General features: G+C 43.1%; 1 protein-coding gene across 1 annotated transcript; it reads left to right on the top strand.

The window, feature by feature from the left end:
- The first annotated feature begins 8,317 nt into the window (after window positions 1-8,317).
- Window positions 8,318-21,539, top strand: F2RL1 (F2R like trypsin receptor 1). Its single transcript, XM_054986863.1, has 2 exons — window positions 8,318-8,485; window positions 19,808-21,539. The coding sequence occupies exons 1-2, from the start codon at window positions 8,413-8,415 to the stop codon at window positions 20,905-20,907; spliced, it is 1,173 nt and encodes a 390-aa protein (XP_054842838.1). The 5' UTR covers window positions 8,318-8,412; the 3' UTR covers window positions 20,908-21,539.
- The last annotated feature ends 434 nt before the right edge of the window (window positions 21,540-21,973 follow it).

Raw genomic sequence — 21,973 nt, 5'->3', positions numbered from 1 at the left:
CAATGCAACATTTGGACATTAGAGGAGTTGTGGTTAACCTCCACTTCACCCCATTTGAGCTCCAAAAATTAAAAGAAAAGTTTGTTTTGATTGGCTAAGCAACACAGTTATTAAAAAGGGGGGAAACTATCCAGATTTTTTAAAAGCTGGAATCGCAACACCCTCCTGCACAATCCTGTCTTGACAAAGGTGAAAGGCAGGACTAGGGCTGACACCAGAGAAAATATTCTGCCCTTCAAAAAAGCTGCTGTTTAACTTCACTGGTTTTTTTTAAAAAAAATCAGGGTATGTGTGCAGGAAGAAAAAACCCAGAAACCCAGGGGGAAACTAATTTTGCAGCTGATGCAGCCTTTCACTGTGCAGAATGCAAAAAAAAAAAAAAAGGTCTGGGAAGCTGTTTGGAGACTGAACTGGGGTATTTTGACCGTGCGTGCAGAACTTGGAGAAGACATTGAAGCTGTATGAGGTCAGAGATGGCAAAAAAACTGCATGCAGAAAAGGCCATTCATTTCTGTGAATGATGATCTGGAATTAGGTATACACATAACAGTGTCCTGGGAAATTCAGTATTCATTCTAAATAAAACTATTTCTTGGTGCTCTTCAGACATCTCTCTAAATGTATGTTTGGTCCAAAATTGTGCAAGAGAAGTATGAATTCTCTCGATAGTTTCATAAATTATGGAGACGATTACAAGCTGGTTGGGCAACAGTTCCCTACTTACGGATTTGCTGTTAGCTCTCCATACTCTAAATGCAGCCACAAAAGTGACCTCAAGGGAATCATTTCATCACTTTCACATTACAAATAGGCCTTCAAACACTACATCTTCTGTAGTGATAAGAAAGGCAGGTGGGGGTCAACGCTGTGCTCCTGGCATTCAGTATTACCCTCACTGAACTCAAGATAAACATGCATAGGACTAGGCCATATATTAAGATGTGCTGCACTGAACCATCTGAAGCTGTTTAGATTCTCTTAAGTACATAAAAAGAGCCTTCTTGGATTAGATCAAAGTCCCTCTAGTCCAGCATCCTTGTTCCCAGAGCGGCCAAACAAATGCTTCCAGCAAGCCCACAAACAGAACCAGTGGTGACTCCCCCCCCCCACATCCCTGCCAATAACTGGTATTTGCAATTACTCAATAATAAAAGAGATTGCATTACCTATTCTGCGGTCAATGCAATAGAGACAACCAGATTAAGAAAGAACGGCATCTGATTTCTTAGAGTTGGTGAGGATTATGGGCATTCTATACCCATAGTCACCAGATATAAACACTGAAATCTTAAGCAGAGTTACTCCAGTCTAAGCCCATTGATTTCAGTGGGCTTAGACTGGAGTTAACTCTGCTTAGGATTTCACTGAAATTTCTACTGGGGTAGCAGTGTTGTCCCTTGCAACAAAAAACAAAAGGGAGTGTTGCAGCTATATGGGGCAATAGTTGAAATATTTTTCTCAAGCATAGAGGGTATTTATTTGCAGGGAATTTCCAAAAGAGACATGGAGTAGAAAATATATATAGCAATAAGAAAAACATCAAACATACTCTGTTTTGTTCTGTATTTAGTTATGTATTGAAGTTCTCCCCACAGGATCATAATTTACATTTTTTTGATAGTACAAAGAATTTAATGCTTCTTACAGTGAAATCCTAAGAAGAATCACTCCAGTCTAAGCCCAGTGAAATCAATGGGCTTAGAATGGAGTAACTCTGTTTGGGATTTCACTGTTAATCAAGCAGCAAACGTCCCCTCTCTCATCTACAAAGCTCTGTCTGTTCCAGTCTTAAATATTTATATTAGAGGCATATGAATATTTTTGCTTTCTTCCTTGCTGGAAATCCTTTGTCATTGTATAACATTTTCAAAGGTAAACAAATGAGCATTATTTGCAAAGTCAAATTCTTTCACAGGTCCACAAATCCTCAGCTTGTATTATGACTTCAGTAGAGCAAGACCTTTCCCCTTTTTGATCTTCATCTATTTATTTATACAGAGCATTTTTATTCTGCCCTTATTTCAAGGAGCTCATGGCAGCGTACCCTCTTCCATTTTATCCTTAGAACAACTCTGTGAGGTTAGTTTGGCTGCATGTGACTTGCCCAAGGCCACCCAGTAAGACCAGGACTTCCGAGTCCTAGTCCAGCGCCCTAATAACTGCACCACATTTAGTGAAGTCATTGCATTTAATCAAATTTCTGTTTGTTAACTAGGCTTGCCAGTTCTTTCACTGCCCCAAGGTTCTGTTGCCTGCCACCAGGAAATTTTTTTAATAGACCATTTCAGCTAAATCACTTCCAGGAAAAAAAAAACCTAGAAGTGACAGAGGATAGCTCTAGGCATTGCCAGAAACTATATTGTTTTACCATAAAGTTTCTGATGATTCCCAGAGCTATACTATGTCCTGGAAGTGACACAGGGATGCAGTGTACATCATGCCCCCCCATCTCCCCACCCCAGTCCTCTCATTGATTGCCAGACAACCCTTTTTTTAACTGAAGTAAATATTATTTAGATGAGTGCAAAGTACTATAAAGAAGCTGTAATCCTAACAGGGTAATCCCAAACAGAAGCCTTCTTGACTTCAATGGATTTAGATAGGTACTCTGTTTTGGATTGTGCTGTAAGTAATTCACAGGAATTCTTGTGCTTTTCAGCCTAGCATATTAAGAATACCCTTATAAGGCATTGGGAAACAGGATTCAAGCATCACTAACTCTGAAAAAGGTCCACTTCCCAGCTGCATAATTCCACAGTCCTTTTCACTGGTTTCATTGTGTTCTGCCCTGTCATCAACACAATCATGTTTTTTCTTGGAAAAATATATAACTAGGTTGAATAGATCATGTTTTGGTAATTCAGTGTTTTCTTTTAACTGATGTAAAGTCAAGTCATTCAGTATTACAAAGAATACATCTTGTGATTTTTCACTGTCTTTTTGGAGCCATTTCACATATTGTTGAAATGATGAGGTCACGACCATGACCAAACACAAAGTAATGTAATACCTTTTATAAGGACCAATCAAAATATCATATAACCATGTGTGTCACAAAGCAGCTTTCAACTCCCATAGAACTCTTCATGACTTACAAATTACTTTTGTTGACTCTTTACCTAATAAAACATTTCATAATATATGACAACTTTGATAATATGTGACCACCACATTTCCCCATTTTTCTATGCCTTAAAGAGGGCCGTTGTGCCTCATTTAGTGCTGGAGAGACATTTATTTAACTGCCGTCTCTCCTTCGTACCAACAATTATTGGTGCAACTTGAGAACCAATTTTGAACCAATGCCTCCACTTTCATCTACAGCACATTCTATATTCTCCTTTAAGACTTTAATGGAAGACTTGGGGCTTTGTCTCCAGGACCTAGGACAACATCCTTTCTTCCTCTCCTCCTTCCACCTAAGAATTTGAAATATGCATGTACACACCATTTTGTGGCATTTTGGTTGGCCCTAATAAAAGGTATTACATGACTATCATTTTTGGAATTTGTCTGAAGACCAACACATTTGCCTGCAATATTTGATCATCTCTAGTATCCATGGTGACATACAAATATCAGAAGGGTCCATCTAGTTCAACATATTGAAAGTGTGATCTCAGAGAGGGGAAAAAACTGCAGAAAATATCCAGTTGTTGGAGTATCTTGGCTGAAAAAAGGCTAAAATGTTTAGGTCTTTTTTGTATAGAAAAAAGGGACAATTAATGGGGAAAATTATAGAGATTTATAAAATTACTCATGGTGTGGATAACAGAGACTGGGAATTTCTGTCTCTTATAACAACAGAGTTTAGGGCTACGAAATGAAATTGATTGGCTGTTGATTCAGGATGGCCAAAAAGCCCTTCTACACACAATTCGTTAATTGTTCATGACAAGTCCCTTCTGGCCTCTGCCGGCAGCGAGTAAAGTTGGTTTTTTTTAAAGGGGTAGGGTTGTTTTATTTAATCTGTTGTAAACATTTGATCAAATGGTGTATATAAATCTTTAAACTAAATTTAAGAAATTACATTTTATATAACTGATGACTGGTTTGGGTAGGTTTCAGAAAGGCACATCTAATAAAAATTATTAGCTATGATAGTAGTGTGATCCAAAATGTGTATGAAATGGGAATACTGGTAAGACTACATTACTAAAACAGAATGACTACTATACTGTTGTGGGACTGGTGAGATGGGAGTGAGAAAGAGCAAGCTGATGATGAGTAGTGCCGTATATGTGGATCAAACAAATATTGTGGTTCTCAGAAAGTATTTTAATATTAAAAAGCTGGTCTATATCAAAACGCAAAGACAAAATCTACACAATACTTTTGTTGAAATTTGATACCTTTTGATGGATTTGGGGGTTGACTTTTACCATAAGGCTCACTTACTTTTCAGTCCAGTAACAGGAATCTTTATAGTGAAAAAAAATGTGCATTATATACAGGTTCAGCCCAGCTCCTTTCATTAATTTTTAAAAGGAGGGTAGTATTTTACACATCTTTACAATATGGGTTGGGAAGAGTCGGGCCATTTCTTTTACTCCTCTCACTTAATGTGAAAAATCCATGTGGTTACCACTTCCAACAAGACACTAGAAGTTATTTTCCAAAAAGCAATCACAACACTGTGGTTGGGAAAAAAATAAGATTTTTAAAAGAAAACTGATGAAATCTGGACATACATAGTAACAGGAAAGATGGAGGCAGTGACTACATCAGGGAGAGGACAGGTTTGGCCATTATTGAGTAGACTATATACAGAGAGAAGGAAGTCTAATCTGATACAACATGGACCAGTTATTTAGAAGATAATTATTTGCATCCATGTTCCAGTGCATGCATTTACAGCCCTCACTCATGAAACGGTGTTATTCTCAGCCAGATGGAAGGTTGTTTTGTTACTGACTAAAACCAGTGAACCACAGAATTGCCTGTCAGGTAGCTCTCCTTTTCCTTTCCTTTCTCTTACTGTTCCGCTGTTCAAGTTCAAAGTGTTCTCAAGGATTTAGAATATTCTACATATTGTGAAAATGCCTGATCATGAAGGATAAAGAAATTCCAACTCTCATTTACTTTTGCTTGAGTATGGTAACGGGAAGATATGAAAAACTGAAGTTTGAAAAGGAAAATTATATCAGGTTTGCATTCCATTTCCTAGCTTTATTTGTACAACCATTTTGACAGCAGTTACAGCGCTGAGGAGATAACATGGGTGTTACCAAATCCCATTGGCATTATTTACAGAACCAAGGACTTTATCAGTGTATAGTAATAAACGTACTAATGGAAGAGCATTTTCATGGCCAATGTTTATTTAGTTGCCTTTGTATCCTTCCCTTTCTCTTCCGTTTCAGCTCTTTAATAATGCTGTAAGGCAGGTTAAGCTAAGTTGTAATTTGCCTATGACTGCCTAGTGACATTCGTAACTGAGTCAGGATTTGAAAAGATTTATGGTGACCAAGTTCAATGCTTTAGTCATTGAGCCATAGTTGCCTCAAAATAATTTAGGTGTTATCATATGGTGACAGCTCCACCATGCCTTCCAGCTAGCTAAAGGCTTTCATCTTGCTACTTCAGAGGGACTGTTACTTGAGAAACTCTTTGTCTTGTGGGTTTGGTGAAAAGAATACAAGTTAAAACACTGTGCGGCCTTGACTTCCAGAATGTGTTTTTGTAGTGTCCCAGCCAACTTGACTTGATTTCTTTAAATCTGGTTCCAGTTTGCAGTTGGTGGTTAATCTCTTTGTATCCATTAAGGCCACAATCCTGAAAGCGCACACAGTGTATGGGAAATCATGCCCGTACTGTATTTAGCGGCAAGCCTAGCTACATTTTGCTCGCTGAATCCACTTGGTTTTGAAGAGTGCTACACTAATGGTTTGTTAATGTTGATTTGGTTAATACAAATAAGGGTATATCACGGTCTCCAAAGAGGTACATATATCTTTGCAAAATATCAGTATAACCTGTAGTTCCAGGAAAAGCTTTTCCCCACATACAACCACTTTTTATTGCTGAATAAATTCTCAGGAGAGAAAAAAAAATAAAGAATGGGAGGCAAAGTGTATGAAGCTCTAAAATAGGCTAGAGAAGGGTGTAGGCAACACTTTTTGTCTTAGTGCCCCTCCAAAAAAATCTACTGATGAAGATGTCCGTGTGCCAACAAACAAACCAGTGCATGTGGGGTCCTATTTGTCTAGCCTCATTCCCTTGGGAGAATGGCCCCTGCGTGCTGTTCAGCGCACTTGTTGGGAGTTGGGTGGCCTAGCCTGTGTGTGCATGCGCATCATATAACTGCCAGGTCTCTCACATTATCTCTGGCTAAGGGATTAAAACACTAATGACGCTAGCTCTTGACTCATACAGACTGGAGTTATTGACTAAGTTTGTGCTTGTAGAAACTTGCCTGTCTCTATTCCATCCTTGTACTACATTCAACATTATCTTTATGACTCATTGTGTTGAAAAGTTAATCCACATGGATCTGTTACAACACTTTTCTACAATTAAAAAATAACAACTTGCATTTAATCAGAACACAAAAATCAAAATCAGGAAATGTATGTACTATTTATCTGTTATTTTTTGTGTATTATGTGCTGTCAAGTCACCTCCAACCTATGGTGACTGTATGAATGAAAGATCTCCAAAATGTCCTATCGTTAACAGACTTGCTCAGATCTTGCAAACTGGAGGACAAAGTTTCCTTTATTGAGTCAAACCATCTCATTTTAGGTCTTCCTCTTTTCCTACTGTCTTCTGCTTTTCTAGGCATTGTTGACTTTTCCAGAGAATCTTGTCTTCCCATGATGTGCGCAAACTACAATAGCCTCAGTTTTGTCATTTTAGCTTTTAGGGAGAATTCAGGTTTGATATGATCTGAAATCCACTTATTAGTCGGTATCTGCAAAACTCTCCTCCAGCACATATTTCAAATGAATTATTTTTATATTATTTATTTACTTCATGCGTGTTCCTCCTTTCTCCACACTGGTGATCAAAGCAGCTTACAACATCTCCCCGTCTCCATTTTATGCTCACAACAATCCTGAGAGGCAGGTTAGCTGAGTGTGTGACTGGTCCAAGACCGTCCAGCAAGTTTCCACAGCAGGGTGGGAATTTGAACCTGGTTCTCCTAGATCCTAGTATAATACTAACCAGCAAGTTTCCGCCGCTCTAACCACTGCACCACACCGCTCTGAATTCCCAGGAAGTCTCCTATGCAGGCAGCGGCCAGGTCTGGACTACTTGACCACAGGCATTTTTATCAGATCCTTGTTCCAAGGAGCTCAAGATGCTATATAAGGTTCTCATATAGGTCAGGCACACCATGCAAGTACCCCAAGCAGCTTTTTAGGGTGCCAAATCATCAGAGGGCAACAACATGAGAAGACAGCAGGATCTGAGTCCAGGCTCTAAAGAAGGGACCTCTGACACTCGAAAGCTCATACCCTCAAAATCCTGTTGGTCTCTAAGGTGCCTCTGGACTCTTAAGTCCTGCTCTTTTACTGCAGGCCCACCTAAAACATGAGAGGTGGTGATGGTATAGCAGCCAGATTAGGACCTGGGAGACCTGGGTTCAAATCCCCACTGACCCGGTAAGTGACTTCCAGCTAGCCTAACTTGCAGGGCTATTGTGAAGACAAAACACTTTGAGGGGCATGCACACTACTACCCTGAGCTCCATGGAGGAACGACAGGATTAAAATACACAGACATCACCTCCCAGACCCATGCTGCTGCTACTTGGGTCCAGGGCCAGCTGCAAAGGGGCTGCCTCCAGCGCCCATCCTGGTGGCCACAGGCAGAAGGCACCCCGCTCCTCCACCGATATTGCTGCTGCCATCCTGGACTTCACCGAGGTGGTACAGGAGATGTTGGGGTGTACTGGACTGTTCTTCCCCTCCCATTGTATCTTCACAACACCTCTATGAGGTAGGCATGATTTAAAAAAAAAAGAAGACTGGCCGGCCGAAATTGAGTTCCAGGTAGAGGGGCCCCTCAAAGCCTGGTTTCCCCAGTCGCAAGCCAGTACTCCTCTGAGGGCTAGAAGTTTACGGCGCCATCTGCGCTGTTATCAAGGACAGCCGCGTCGGCGCCGTCTCCCCGCCTTCCTCTTCGCTCGCTTGCAAAAGTCCACCCGCGCAGCGCCTCGCTGCAGACTGCCGAGGTCGGAAGCAGCCCCGCTCCCCTGCCGCGGGCTCCTCCGGGAAGCGAAGCACACCTGTGATGACGCTACGCGGGGCGGGGCTGTTACGGCTGTCGTCACCAAGGGGCGCTCAGGCCCCGCCTCTGCCGCGCCCCTCTCTCCCGCCGAGGTATCGGGGAAACTCCGGAGGCGCCGCGGCCGCAGAAACAGCCGTTGAGCGTCTTCTTGTCGCTGCTCCGGCGGCAGCTGCGGAGATGGGGCGCCTCAGCCCGGCGCGGTTGTGGCTCCTGGTCGCGAGCGTCACGTTGGCGATCGCTTCGGACGCAGGTGAGAAGGAAGCATGGGGACGAACCTGGGTGGGGACGAAGCGGCGAGAGGAGAGGCGGCGCGGGGTCTAACGATTGCCCGCCGCCGCCGCCGCCGCCTCGTTTAGCCCTTGCCCTCGGCAGGTTGGGGAGGGCGCACTTTGGTCCTGGCCGCAGGAGTTCTGCCCGTGTTTGCTCAGAGCGGAAGTCGAACTTCTCTGGGCCGAGTTCCCCGAGCGGCTCGCATAGAAGCGCAGCGCGGTTCTAAGCGGAGCTCTTCGTAGGTGCAGATCCCACTGGGTTGAGAAAGGGCTTGATCCCGAGTAAGTGTCAGAGTGGAGGTTTAGGGATGTTGTCAATAAGCGCAATTTATTTCCGAAACTCTGTACCTCAGCTTCAGTTCTCCTTTTCTAAGAAATAAAGAAGAATGTTAAAAGGCTTATCTCGAAATACTAATCAGACTTAGTTTCAGGTAGGTAGTCGTGTTGGACTGCAGTAGAACAGCGGGATTTGAGTCCAGTGGCACCTTAGAGACCAACCCGATTGTCAGGGTTTGAGCTTTTGAGAGTCAAAGCTCCCTTGGTCAGATACTATAGCTGAAAAAGATTGCTCTGACTCTCAGAAGCTCAGACCTTGAAAATCTTGTTGGTTTCTCTCTAAGGTGCCACTGGACTCAAATCCTGCTAATCAGACCTAGAGTCTTTATTTTCAGAGCATGGCTATCCCTTAAAAGCATGTCAAGTAAATAAAGAAGTTTCTTGAATATATGCAGAGTACTCTTCTTTCACTATTGGGTAGATATAACTGGCATTCACATGTTTGAAAGTAAGAGTTTGTAAGATTTTCTTGTTAAAGCCTTTCCACGTTGATTTATCTGCTTTCTAAATTACAGACGATTGGGGCGGGATTAGAAGGTGTTCACACAGCTTTCATGGAGAACTGACCACGCCTGTTGCATTTCATAGTTCTCCCCCCCCCCCTACGAAGTGAGTGTGCCCTGGAATACACCCTCCGCACTGCTGTTTGTTAGGGGGAGGATCGATACTGGAGGAAAATGAGTGTTGGGGCACCATGTCCCAACACTGTTGATCTTTTCATTGATGAACACCTGATAAGCTTGCAAAGAACCTTAGGGGCGGGGCGGAGGGGCAGAATGCAATTCAAAAATCAGATTAACATCTCTGAAGGCACCTGTACATTTCAGTTCAAAGTTTTTATGTAGTCCTGTACAAATGATATGCACGTCTTAAGGGGCAATGTGCATTGCAGGAAAGTGAGAGTGAGCATGCTGACTGCACTCGTGACCAAGTACACTGGCCCATTGCTTCTGTGTGCATATGGTACAGTGGCCAACTATGCAAGTGTTGGCTCTGTCCCTGTGGCTGGGAATGTGGTTTTTGAACATTCTCAGGAATGGAGTGCTACATGCATAGGATGCTGTCCCCATGTGAGGTAAGTGCACCTGGAACAACCAATATGCTCAGTTGTGAGTGAGGGATGGGAGAGTCTGTTTACTCCTCCCCTGCCTGCCCCCACCCACTTGCTGGTGGTCCCCAGCCCCAGGGAGGCCCGGCTGGCCTCGACCAGGGCCAGGGCTTTTTCAGTCCTGGCCCCAACCTGGTGGAAATCTCTGTCAGAGGACACCCAGGCTGGCCAAGACCTTACGTCCTTTCTGCGGGCCTGTAAGACGGAGTTGTTCCACCAGGCATGTGGTTGAGGCCAGTCTTTGATTTTCTGATTGGTTTAGGACCCTCCTTACTGGTCTCCCTCCAGGGGGCGACAAAGTCATCTGCTTCCCTATACACGCAGCCATCGGAATATTATTAAACTATGCCCCCCACCCACTCCTCTTGGTTCATTTATACTATGATTCGGGAAACTGGAGGGGGCTGCCATTTTAAAATCTATATATTTTATATATAAAATGCTCATTTAGCATTTTATTGTACCCCACCCTGAGCCTGTTCTCAGGGAGGGGGGGGCTAAAAATAAATAAATAAATATGCCATGGGGCATATGCCATGGGGACAAGGCTTTCTTCAGTACTTGAAATCTTAAATTTGCTCTTCAAATAGGGTTGCCAGCCTCCAGGTAGTGGCTGGAGATCTCCAGGAATTACAACTGGTCTCCAGGCCACAGAGATCAGTTCACCTGGAGAAAATGGCTACTTTGGGGGGTAGACTCCATGGAATTATGCCATGCCAAGGTCCTTTCTCTCCCCAAACCCCACTTTCTCCAGGTTTCACCCCCCAGATCTCCAGGAATTATCCAACTTGGAGCTGGCAACCCTATCTTCATACTCAGTAGGACTCTCTGGTGGGCTGTGGAGCTTTACCTGCTGCATCAGTCCTATAGAGCAAACTTTTTTTCGCTGCCTTTTAGAAGACCTGTTGCTAGTACACATGCATAGAGAGCAAGGACATCTTGTGTCTTTTTGTATGCATGCTGAGCACCAGTAGCATGGCAAAGAGAAGTCGGTCACTCAGCAGTGGGGCGAATTCTTTTTAGCATAGACAATACAGAGACTGCCATGTGACTATGATATCATTGGGATGAAAGTTGGGCCCCATGTTTGGAAATCTGAAGACCCACGGTTTAGGGCACTGTTCAGATTCCTGATTCCTGTGTGCACAAGAAGCTAGTAACACCAGAATCAGGGCTGTTCAATGCCAGTGTGGGCTCCCAAACATAGATTCCCTTTGGGTCCTCTCACAGTGACCAAAACGAGCACAAGGTGCTTGATGGGAACAGGCATGCCTTACTGTCCTGCACTGGGACCCTGCCTGGGGTCGCTCAGCAGCTCCAGCCTGAATAACTTATCTGTGTTCTGGCTAATGGAAACTGACTGTTCTGTATCACTTTGATCTTTTTTTGAATCTTGTAAACAAATAACATCATCCCACTCCTAGGAAATTCTTGAGAAACTAGACCCTGTTGCAGCTATAAAGGTAGCACTCTTGCATAACACCCTGATCTGGATGGCCCAGGCTAGTCCAATCTCATCAGATCTTGGAAAGCTAAGCAAGGTTGGCCGTGGTTATTACTCGCATGAGGCAGATTCTATGAAAACTAGTTGTAATGATCTCATTTTTTCAGGTCAGAAAACAGCTACTTCAGTCAGTGGCTGAACATATCATGCAAAGTGATTCTATACTATCATTGCAACTTCTCTACTATGTTTGACACTGTTTTTTAAAAAAATGCAGTTTGATCATCATATATTGCATCCGCTAATGGCAAGTAGATTGATACTGTGGTCCTATCTATGCTTCATTGGGACCCTAAATCAGTTATTGTAGGCAGGTGTTTTTCAGGAACTGCCGTAATATGAATGTTTGATTTTGTCAGCATGGATGAAGCCAACAATTCCTTTTATAGTTAGTCTGTATAGTTAAAAAAGAGGAACACTAAGTTACTTACGGTGGGAACTAAAACAGAGTGTATTTAAAATGTAGTTAGAGGGAATGGAGTTCTGGCTATGACTTCCTGGGCAAGGCTGGGGGATTAGATTTCTAGAGGATAAGATTCGGTATGGCTATAATTTGGTCTCAGTTTACCTCGCCTTCAACTTCCTTCTCTTATTTGTATACACTCTTACTCAAAGTGAAAACAGAGACCTTTTTCATTCTGGTTTTTCAAGTAGTTTCAAGTATATGCTGCACACAGCATGGCCTGTCCTGAGCAGCAGCAGCAACAACGAAAAGGCCCTGGATTTGCATGAATAACTATTCAATGAGTAAGCCTCTAGTCATTGGGCCCAGTTAGCATCTGGTAGTAATAAGTCTAGCCAATTTGGAAATGTAATGAATTTGGCCATGTAACAAGAGGCCTGCTGTTGCAGAGTTCATTCCCTATTAACTGTAAAGTAAAACCTATGCAATGCCTGCCAGTGGCGAGTGACTTCCAAGGGCTTGCCATCTCCCGCCAATCGCTGGTGGATCGGCGGGCAAGGGGGCAAACCCCCAGTAGTTTGCCTGCCACTGGTGGGCACCTGGGAACTCCGTTAACAGCAGACAGTAAAAAGTATTTTGTCCAATTTTCAGCATCCTTGTGTTTGTTTATGGGGTGGAAAGTGTGTTCCCAATGGTACTTTTATTTTTTCATGCAGGACAAAAGGGGCAAGGGTGGATCCAGTAGGCCTTTAAGAGCCCTCTCTTCCTCCTTGCCTCTCCATGACAGCATGGCTCCACCCACAAGTGTCAGGATGGGCACATGCCTCCCAATACATGGGGCTCCCCACAAACCCCGCCCCTTCCCACCATGGTTGAGGAGGCGGAATGGAGCAGCATTCTCATTGGAATGACCATGGAGGAAATTGGGTCTGGGGAGGGAAGGGGAAAAGTGGACGGTACAAAAAGCCCCTCTACTCCTGCCTTCTGGTTCTCTTTTATAAATGACCCCATAGCTCTGCTTCCACATGCATATTATCATCAAGTATTGCTTGATATTTTACCACTGAAGAAGATCTTGGTTCTGTACTACTTTCTTATGTCTAGGAATGGTTTTCTTCCTTTCTTTGGAAACATTTGATCATGCCCCCATCTGTGATGGGACCAATGCAGTGTAGTCGTAGCACCTCAGTGTGGACTAGGCCTTTTCCACTCTGGCAGTAGCGTGTGCCACACATTTCTGTGTCTTAGTCTTCCATAACAGTTCTTCCAGATCACCACCAGGCAACAGGCAGGACACTCATTCTCTTAGAAAAGAAGAATCTTTTTTCAATAGGAGTGCTGCTCGTGTCAGTTTTTCTTTTACTACCAAATAGTCCTTTTAAAAAATAAATTGACTTAAAAGTTGGCTTTAACTTTTAACTTGCAAGTGACCACACAAGCCCTATATTCTTTGTAGGGAACAGAACCTGTGACTGGAGTTCAGAATGTTTTTTTTAATTATATATGCATGTTATTTATAGTCTGCCTTTCTCACTGAGACTCACAGTGTAAGTCAATGTGACAGCTGGGAAATTCAATAAACAATACACAAGGATATGGATTGCAGAAATTTTTTGGGGGGGAAACAAGCAGAAATCCAATACTGAGCTGAAACAATGCTGAAACAAAACATAAGAGATTTAAGACAACATATTAAATGATGCAGAAACTATTTAGTAGGAACCTACTTACAGCAACAGACAGTACACAATAGTGTAGTCTGCTGTCCTTTTCCCTTTACCAGAGCATCCCTCTGGCTCTCTTACAGCACAGCCCTATTACCTATGTAAAAAAGCCCTCCTGAATAATTTGGTTTTGCATAGTTTACGGAAAGCCAGGAGAGTGAGAACTTTTCTGACTTCTTCAGGCTGGCAGTTCCATAAGGTGTACGGGGCAAGGTTGATTTTGCCCATTGGCAGGATAGTGTCTGCAGAAGCCCTGTTCAGATGAGTGGAGCTGCCATGGTGGAATATAGGGGGAAAGGCGATCCCATATGTATGAAGGACCAAGGCCATGAAGGGCTTTGTATGTGATAGCCAAAAGCTTCAACTAAGCTCAGTAACTGATGGGTAGCCAGTGAAGTGACTGCAAAATGGAAGTAATGTGCATGCTCTATCTAGCTTCGGATAATAATTGAGCTACGGTGTTCTGCCTCAGCTGGAGTCTCAGAGTTGACTTTGGACATGTTCCAGCCCTCTTTAGGTCACCCGATTCCTTGGTCAATCACATGGCTGACTTCTGCCCCAAGATCAGGAGCAGTTGACAAGGAGGAATCTTGTTAGTGGTTTCAAGGAGCTTCATGTTCTAAGTCTTCCCCCCCACAGAGTGTTGTGGAATCCATGAGCCTCTATGAGCAGACCTCTTTCACAGGAGTTGGGGCCCTTGCTTTTAATAGATAATGGTCAGACTATGATTCAGGCCGAATCACTCCTGAAAGAAGACCTTCCCTCAAAGACGCAGTCCAAGGTGTGGCCTCTTTCATGTGTTGCTCCTGACACAATTTAAGAGAGGTCCAGGGCAGCCAAAGAAGCTATAAAATCTGGGCCAGCCCTGATGTGGAGCATTCGGCATGAAAGCTGAAGTCACCCAGAACAATCAGTTTAGGTGATTCCAGCAGCACATCTGAGGGCACCTCTGCTAGGTCAGTAAGGGTGCTTACTTAAAAATTAGGATCCTGAAATCAAACTTAGAACCAGGTCTTCTAGGATTAGTTAGGCTGGATCATCATACAAGTGTTCAGGATGAATATTTGGAATACAAATGATGATGTACGGACATCGCCCATGATATGAGAGAAACTTTGAGTAGTAGTGAATTAAGTTAATCAAAAGCCTTTTGAGGGATCTTGATTATAAGAGCATGTTGGTTAGATCTTGCAGAGCATGTACTTCTTTTTCAGTTGGTATCTCTCCTCCGATTAAAACGCTAAACTATTTGTTTGACTTAACTCTCCCAAAGTACAGAGGGACATTTATGCTTGTGCGTTTGTTGGCAGTGCTGTTTGGAAGGTTTTGTGGTATTCCATACTCTAACAGACTCTGTAGATGTGGCACTAACAAAATTGATTCTATATTCTGAATTTCTAGATTGGAGAGCTAAATTGATTCTTCCTCTGTTTAAGTAGGATTTTACCTCTCTTCAAGCTAAATCTTCTTGGCTCTTTCAGAGATGAAGATAAACACACTTTTTGTGTGGCTAAAGTTTTGACAGCTGTAGTAAAACCATGTTGTAACTCTGACAGTAAACTCTAGGTTTCCCTTTTAGTCGGTGACTTCGCTATTAGTCCTGGAAACAGTAATTAAGAAGAAGAAATGGTGTTACTGTGGAACTAGGCAACTGCTAAACAAGCAGAATACCTAATCTACCCCCTAGTTTCCAGTGTAAGGAACATACAGTCAATATCAGCTACAGTTTGTACAGGGAGTCTGTGGAAGTTGAAGGACTCGCAGAGGATGACAGCAGGCCTTCCTCCCCAGCCCCCTGTTCAGGGTTGGTGGAGGACTGCATAACCAGGTGGATTTGATTGGGACAGACACACTGTATCACTTTCTTTCAACCATGACTCTGTTATGCAAACCAGCTCAGTTCCCTCTTCCTGCAACATACCAATGGAGAGTGCAGTTTTGTGCCTCACCGAGCTGGTATTGCATAATATTGGCAAAGAGGTGAGAGGAATACATACACTGTTCATCCTACTCCAGGTAGAGGACCATAAAGATATGCCACAAATACCTCACATTTGCACCACAGAGAAATAAAGTTGCCAGGTCCCTCAAGTCTCCCACTGGACCACGCGCATGTTTAAGTGGACTGCTGTTGTGACCGCGCGCATTGTTAAGTGATGGTTTGTCCTGATTGGCTGGATTCGCTTTAAGGTGGGACTGTTTCCAGCCATGAGGAGGGGTGCGGCTTTTCCTGCTATTGATGCTGCTGGACCACTACTTTGATCTAAACATCGCAAGACCTGTTATCATGCAATGGAGTCCGTTAGTGTGGCTGAGCTGTGGGAGTATTAGTCAGCTAATCTACTTGTTTCAGTTATGTTAGCCCTAATTTGCCTTTTAGTAAGGATTTGTTATTTTATAGTTGCTTGCAAAGTTTGAGTTTCTTAGAATAAAAAACATTTTTTTGTTCTGTGTGCCTAGGTTCACTGTATCTAATGCTATAAACTGTGTTACACTGGGCAAACTCACATCTAAGGATAAAGGGGCTTTCCCCTGACATGGTGTGATGTCATCATGCAGGGTCAAAGGGTGCCCTGTGTGACGATGTCACGCATGCTGGGGAGGGGAAGAGAGAGCAGGCAGCTTTCTCTCACTGCTGCTGCCACTGTGCCCCTTGTCCCTGCTGGTGCAGGCTGCACAGGGGCGGCCGCAGCAAGAGAGTGGGCCGTGGTGGCTGCAGCAGCGGCGGTGAGAGCAGCCTGCTCTTGCCAGCGCCACCTGTTCTCTCTCTGCTGCTGCCCACTCTTGTGGCATGGGAGCGCGTCCCGCACCCAGGGGCATGCTGCGCCAACCGGGAAGGGAGCACCCCAGGGAGCGCCCCCCCACCAGCCAGGTAAGTTGGTGCGGAGGGGAGGGGGGATTAGGTGATCTCCCGCCCCAGGTGGGGGGATGGCTACCCTACAGAGAAACCATACAACAGTCCAGGGCTGTAATTATGATATATTTATATTAGTGCTGTCCAACAGATGGTGTTTCTATCCCAGCTGTTCCTGGTCTCCAGATACTTAATGGGTGGAGCTCTCTTGGTGTAGGCGATGACTGCACCTGGCTACACAGCTAAGGCTAAGAGCCTTGTGCTCTTGTCCTTTAGCTCACACTTCTATTGTGAGTTTAACTTAAAAATGCTCCCAGCAGATCACCTCTTAAAGACGAGGAGAGATTGAGGGTCAAACCACACGAAACAAAATACACTTGAATTACCCTCAGATACACTCGAATTACAAAATTCACTCCAATTACCCGTGTAATTTGAGTGTATTTTGTCTCGTGTGGTGAGACTCGTAGTGGGTGGGTTCAGACATCCTGTTCCAGAAACAAAGAGGAAAGGCCCAGCTAAATAGCCTCTCTGCAGAGCCTTCTCTGTCTCTAGCTTGAGTTTACCTTTAAAATTCATCCAGCTTATCTCAGTTACATGTTAGGCACAAGAGGGGAGATGTTTAATTGGTCCTGTTACTGAAACCAAGCTTGAATAATTGCTCCTTTATTTTAATAGATGTGCTGTTCCAAAGCAAAGTGAATTCTAGCAGAGTTGCCAAACTGAGGTATTTTTAAAGAATTTTCTTCCATTCTTTGGAATGAAGGATGGTCTATTATGGAGCAATGAGTATTTGAATAATTGTTTTTTTAATAATTAAGAATTTTATTAAAGCAAAGAAATTGAAGTAAAGTTAGTGCATAATATAAAAGTTATACAGATTCTAAATTAGAGAAATTGAAAGTTATACAATCTTATACAACCAATAAGCATATAAACAATATAGGTATAATACCTTTGGAAGGAAAACAAGCAATACATTGAAGTTTCCGTAAACCTAACTACATATCATTTCTCCTCCCTCTCTTCCTCCCTCCCTCCCTCCCTCTAAGCTTCGGTGTCAATTAGTTTAGCCTAAGCATTTGAAGAAATCCTTCCATTGTTTCCAGAACTCAGTTATCGATCTAGTTTGTAAGTCCATTGAAGCATATTCATAAATCTTATCTCTCCACTCTGAGACCAGGACAGGCATCATTTTCCCATCTACCTGCAAATAATACTCTCGCTGCCGTCACCATATTTCTCACATTCATTGGTACTTTTCAGATTTAATTCAGATCTGAGTTTAAGGATCTTTTGCATCTCTTCATGTATTTTTATTCAGTATTTTCGTGATTCCTTACAAGTCCACCAAATATGGTAAAATGTTGCATCCATATTCTGACATTTCCAACAATGTCCACTGTAACCCTTTCTAATCCTTGCAATATCTTTGGGAGTAAAAAAAAAAAAAAAAGTAAAAGTAGTCCCCTGTGCAAGCACCGAATCATTACTGACTCATGGGGGGACATCGCATCACGACATTTTCTTGGCAAATTTTTTTGTTACGGGGTGGTTTGCCATTGCTTTCCCCAGTCATCTACGCTTTACCCCCAGGAAACTGGGTACTCATTTTACTAACCTCAAAAGGCTGGAAGGCTGAGTCAACCTTGAGCCAGCTATCTGAACCCGGCTTCCGCCAGGATCGACCTCAGGTCGTGAGCAGAGCTTGGGCTGCAGTACTGCAGCTTACCACTCTGCGCCACGGGGCTCTTACCTTTGGGAGTGATGTGCCATCTAAAGAACATTTTATACCATTTTTCTCTCAATACCTGGCAACCTGTAAATTTTATGTCCTTAATCCATAAATTTTCCCATACGTCCAACAGAATAGTTTCCCCAAAAATTTGCATCCATTTTATCATAACAAGTTTTAACTTGCTCCATTTCTGTATGGTGTTGCAGTAATATTTTGTAAATCTTCCCCAAAAGATGCGACAAGTCTCCAGATATTAATAGTTCATATCAGGGGTCATTTCGTAGAAAAAGCGCTGCAGGAACTCATTAGCATATGTCATTAGCGTATGTCACACCCCTTGCCATCACCAGAAGTGTGTCATTAGTGTAACTAATTTGCATATGCCACACCTCCTGACATAATCTATCCTGCCTGTTTTGGACCCAATCCTGGCCATTCAGGGCTGAAATTGGGCCTAAAATGACAAAAGGGGGCTGAAAATGGCTGAAAGGGGCCCAAAATGGTCAGGATGGGGCCGCTGCTGAGCGGGAGAGTGATCCACCACCCGTCAGAGGCCCGATCTTGACTGTTTCGGGACCAATCCTGGCTGTTTTGGGCCCAATCCTGGCCATTTTGGGCCCAAATTGGCCAGGATCGGTGCCCAAAATGGCCGGGATTCAGCTGCTGCCAGACAGGGGAGTGTTCTCCCACCTGGCAGTGGCCCGATCAAGGCCATTTTGGCCCCAATTCGTGACAAAACTGCCCGATCCAGGCCGAAATGGGCCCAGAATGGCTGAAAATCAAGTGGACGGGGCCACCAGACAAGTGACCCCTATGGAGAACTGCCGGAACTGCATTCCCCCTCGAAATGAGCCCTGGTTCATATTGTGTTTTTTCTCTCAGTCTGCCGCCTTCTTTAAGAATTTGATCCTTCAGTTTGATATGATTTGGTGATAAGTCAACCAAGGAATGTTTTTGCCATAGGCCTGGATTTCTTGCCAGGTTTTTATGTTTCCTCCTTTATCTATCAATGATTCATAGCTAGATTGATCAATTCTGTTCCTAACTGCTGCATCATCGTCGGCATTAATTGGTGAGGTCAATGGAGAAATTGGTGTGGTAACTGAATAACTAAGTGAAATAGCTACTTTAATGTTATCATAACAAAAAATAACATTAATTAATATTCAGATTTCTTTGCCTGATTATCTTCCGTGCAGAGGGAGGGGAAGGAGGTGGGTATGATTTAACTGACATGAAGATATTTTTCGTTCTTTACTATTTTCTGTGTTATATGCCATAGCTTGGTTGGGGCTGCTATGATCCAGCCAGGTAAGTCAGGGGGCTGTCGGGCAAATTGCTTCTTTCCCAATCCCCACATGCTTCAGCTGCTCTTTCTGGGTGCTGTGCTGTGGTCTACCCTGACATATGTCGCATTATGCCTGTCTAGTGAGGCAGAAATGAGAGAACTTCTTCCCTTGGTTCTCTGCTGGGTCAGCCTTGCGTCCAACACCAGCCTTGGTGTGTGGCACATTAAATGAGGGGGAAATGAAAGGGGAGGATAATAAAAATAGAGTTTAATGAGTGCATCTAGACTTTTGAAACAAATGTTAGGAATGTACCAATTTACTCTCTCCTTTGTCCCCCCTGCCTCCAGGGATAGATGAAACCAGCAAATCAAAAGGGAGAACTTTCATTCGTCAAGAGATCAATACAACCAATACCTCCAAAGAGGCGTATGGTGTGGATGATTTTGCAGCCCAAGTTCTTACTGGGAAACTGACCACAGTTTTCCTGCCTGTGATCTATATTGTGGTGTTCATCATTGGCTTACCAAGCAATGCCATGGCTCTGTGGGTCTTCTTGGTGAGAACAAAAAAGAAGCACCCGGCGGTGATCTATATGGCTAACCTGGCACTGGCAGATCTTCTTTTTATGGTCTGGTTCCCCCTGAAGATTGCATACCACATTAATGGCAATAACTGGATGTTTGGTGAAGGCCTTTGCAAAGTACTGGTCGGGTTCTTCTATGGAAATATGTACTGCTCCATTCTTTTTATGACCTGCCTCAGCGTACAAAGGTATTGGGTAATTGTGAACCCCATTCTTCACTCAAGAAAGAAGTCTGACATTGCTGTGGGAATTTCCGTTGCAATATGGATACTAATTTTTCTGGGCACCATTCCGTTATACCTTGTTGACCAAACGGTTTATCTTTCTGACCTCGGCATCACTACTTGTCATGATGTCTTGCCTGAGACGGTCTTGGCTAATGACATGTATAATTACTTCCTTTCTCTAGCAATTGGGGTCTTCTTCTTCCCAGCTGTTCTTACTTCTGCTGCTTACATTCTCATGATCAAGACTCTGAATGCTTCCATTACAGATGTAAACATTGGGAAGAAACGGAAAAGAGCAATCAAGCTCATCATTACAGTACTTTGCATGTATTTGATCTGCTTTTTGCCTAGCAACATCCTACTGGTGGTGCACTACTCACAAATCAAAAACCAACACGTTGGCAATGTATATGCATTGTACATAACGGCACTGTGCCTGTCTACTCTAAACAGCTGCATCGATCCATTCATCTATTACTTTGTTTCAAAAGACTTTAGGGGCAATCTTAAAAATGCACTTCGCTGTAGAAGTGTGCGAACCACAAAGAGGATGCAAGTCTCCCTCTCTTCAAACAGATACCTGCGGAAATCCCCCTCTTACTCATCTAGTTCAAACACCACTAAGTCGACCTACTAAGTATATATGGGGAAGGCAGGAAAGCTTCGACATGATGGCAGAGAGCCTTCTGTTTTTTGAAATGGAGCTCAAGCAAAGATCCAAGCATGCTAGAACTTGGTCGGAACTGGCGACTGCTGCTTTTGTTTCCCTATGTGAACTCCAGTGGCTTATGCTAACATGCTTGTTCTCAAGTGGAGACATAGGCAGTAGACCTGATGGTGACGCTGTGCTTAAAAGAAATCAGAAGGGCTCTGTTTTTGCAGACCAGTTGTGTGTAAAAAAAAAAAAAAAAAAGACCTCAAGTGTGTGCTGATAAGCCAAGTGGACTATTGTTAATACCCCAGTACATTGTATCAGAAGATAGCAGAAGTCTTGCATAGTCACTGACCTGTTTAATAGGAAAGCAGTCTTTAGTAGGGTACTCTTTGTTAATAAGAGACGAAGTTGTATCTTACAATACACATGTAGCAGTATGGAAACCAGTTGTTCATATGTTTGCCAAACCTATTTGTTGCCAATATAGGAATCTATGAAGGACTTGGAAGATAGTGTTTTCATCATTTGCACTGATCCATGTACACCATTTTATTTTAAACATTATTTAATTAGTATTGTTTATTTTGCATGTAGCATGTAATGATATGCTTTTCTCAAACTACTTTGTAGCAGTTTTGCTTCCAGTAGCTTAAACTTTTTTATATAAAGAGGATCTTGAATATACTTCATTTCTCTTGTGTCTCATTTAAATATACCATGAAATTTTCTAACTTGGAGAATATTGAAGTGTCAGTGATTCAGTTTACCAGGCCTCTTAAACCTTGAGTCTAATGGGGTGGCTTCAATTAATGAGTTTTCAAATCTAAGAAATATTTGGTCAAATAAGCATTAAGTCAGAAAGGGATGGGGGATGTCATTATAACAAACAGTATCTTCCCAATATTACATATTTTATATTTTATCCTATTTTTCCTCCAAGGAGCTCTGGGTGGAATAAATGCATCTCCATTTTATTCTGACAAGGATGGCAGAGGGCAATTGGCGCATGGTCACCCAAACAGCCTCAGAGCTGGGTAGGGATTTTTGA

This window comes from Eublepharis macularius, chromosome 8, assembly GCF_028583425.1.
Source record: "Eublepharis macularius isolate TG4126 chromosome 8, MPM_Emac_v1.0, whole genome shotgun sequence".
Classification (NCBI taxonomy): Eukaryota; Metazoa; Chordata; class Lepidosauria; order Squamata; family Eublepharidae; genus Eublepharis; species Eublepharis macularius.
Note: the sequence above shows the minus strand (reverse complement) of the source record. Positions and strands in the feature narration are given on the sequence as shown.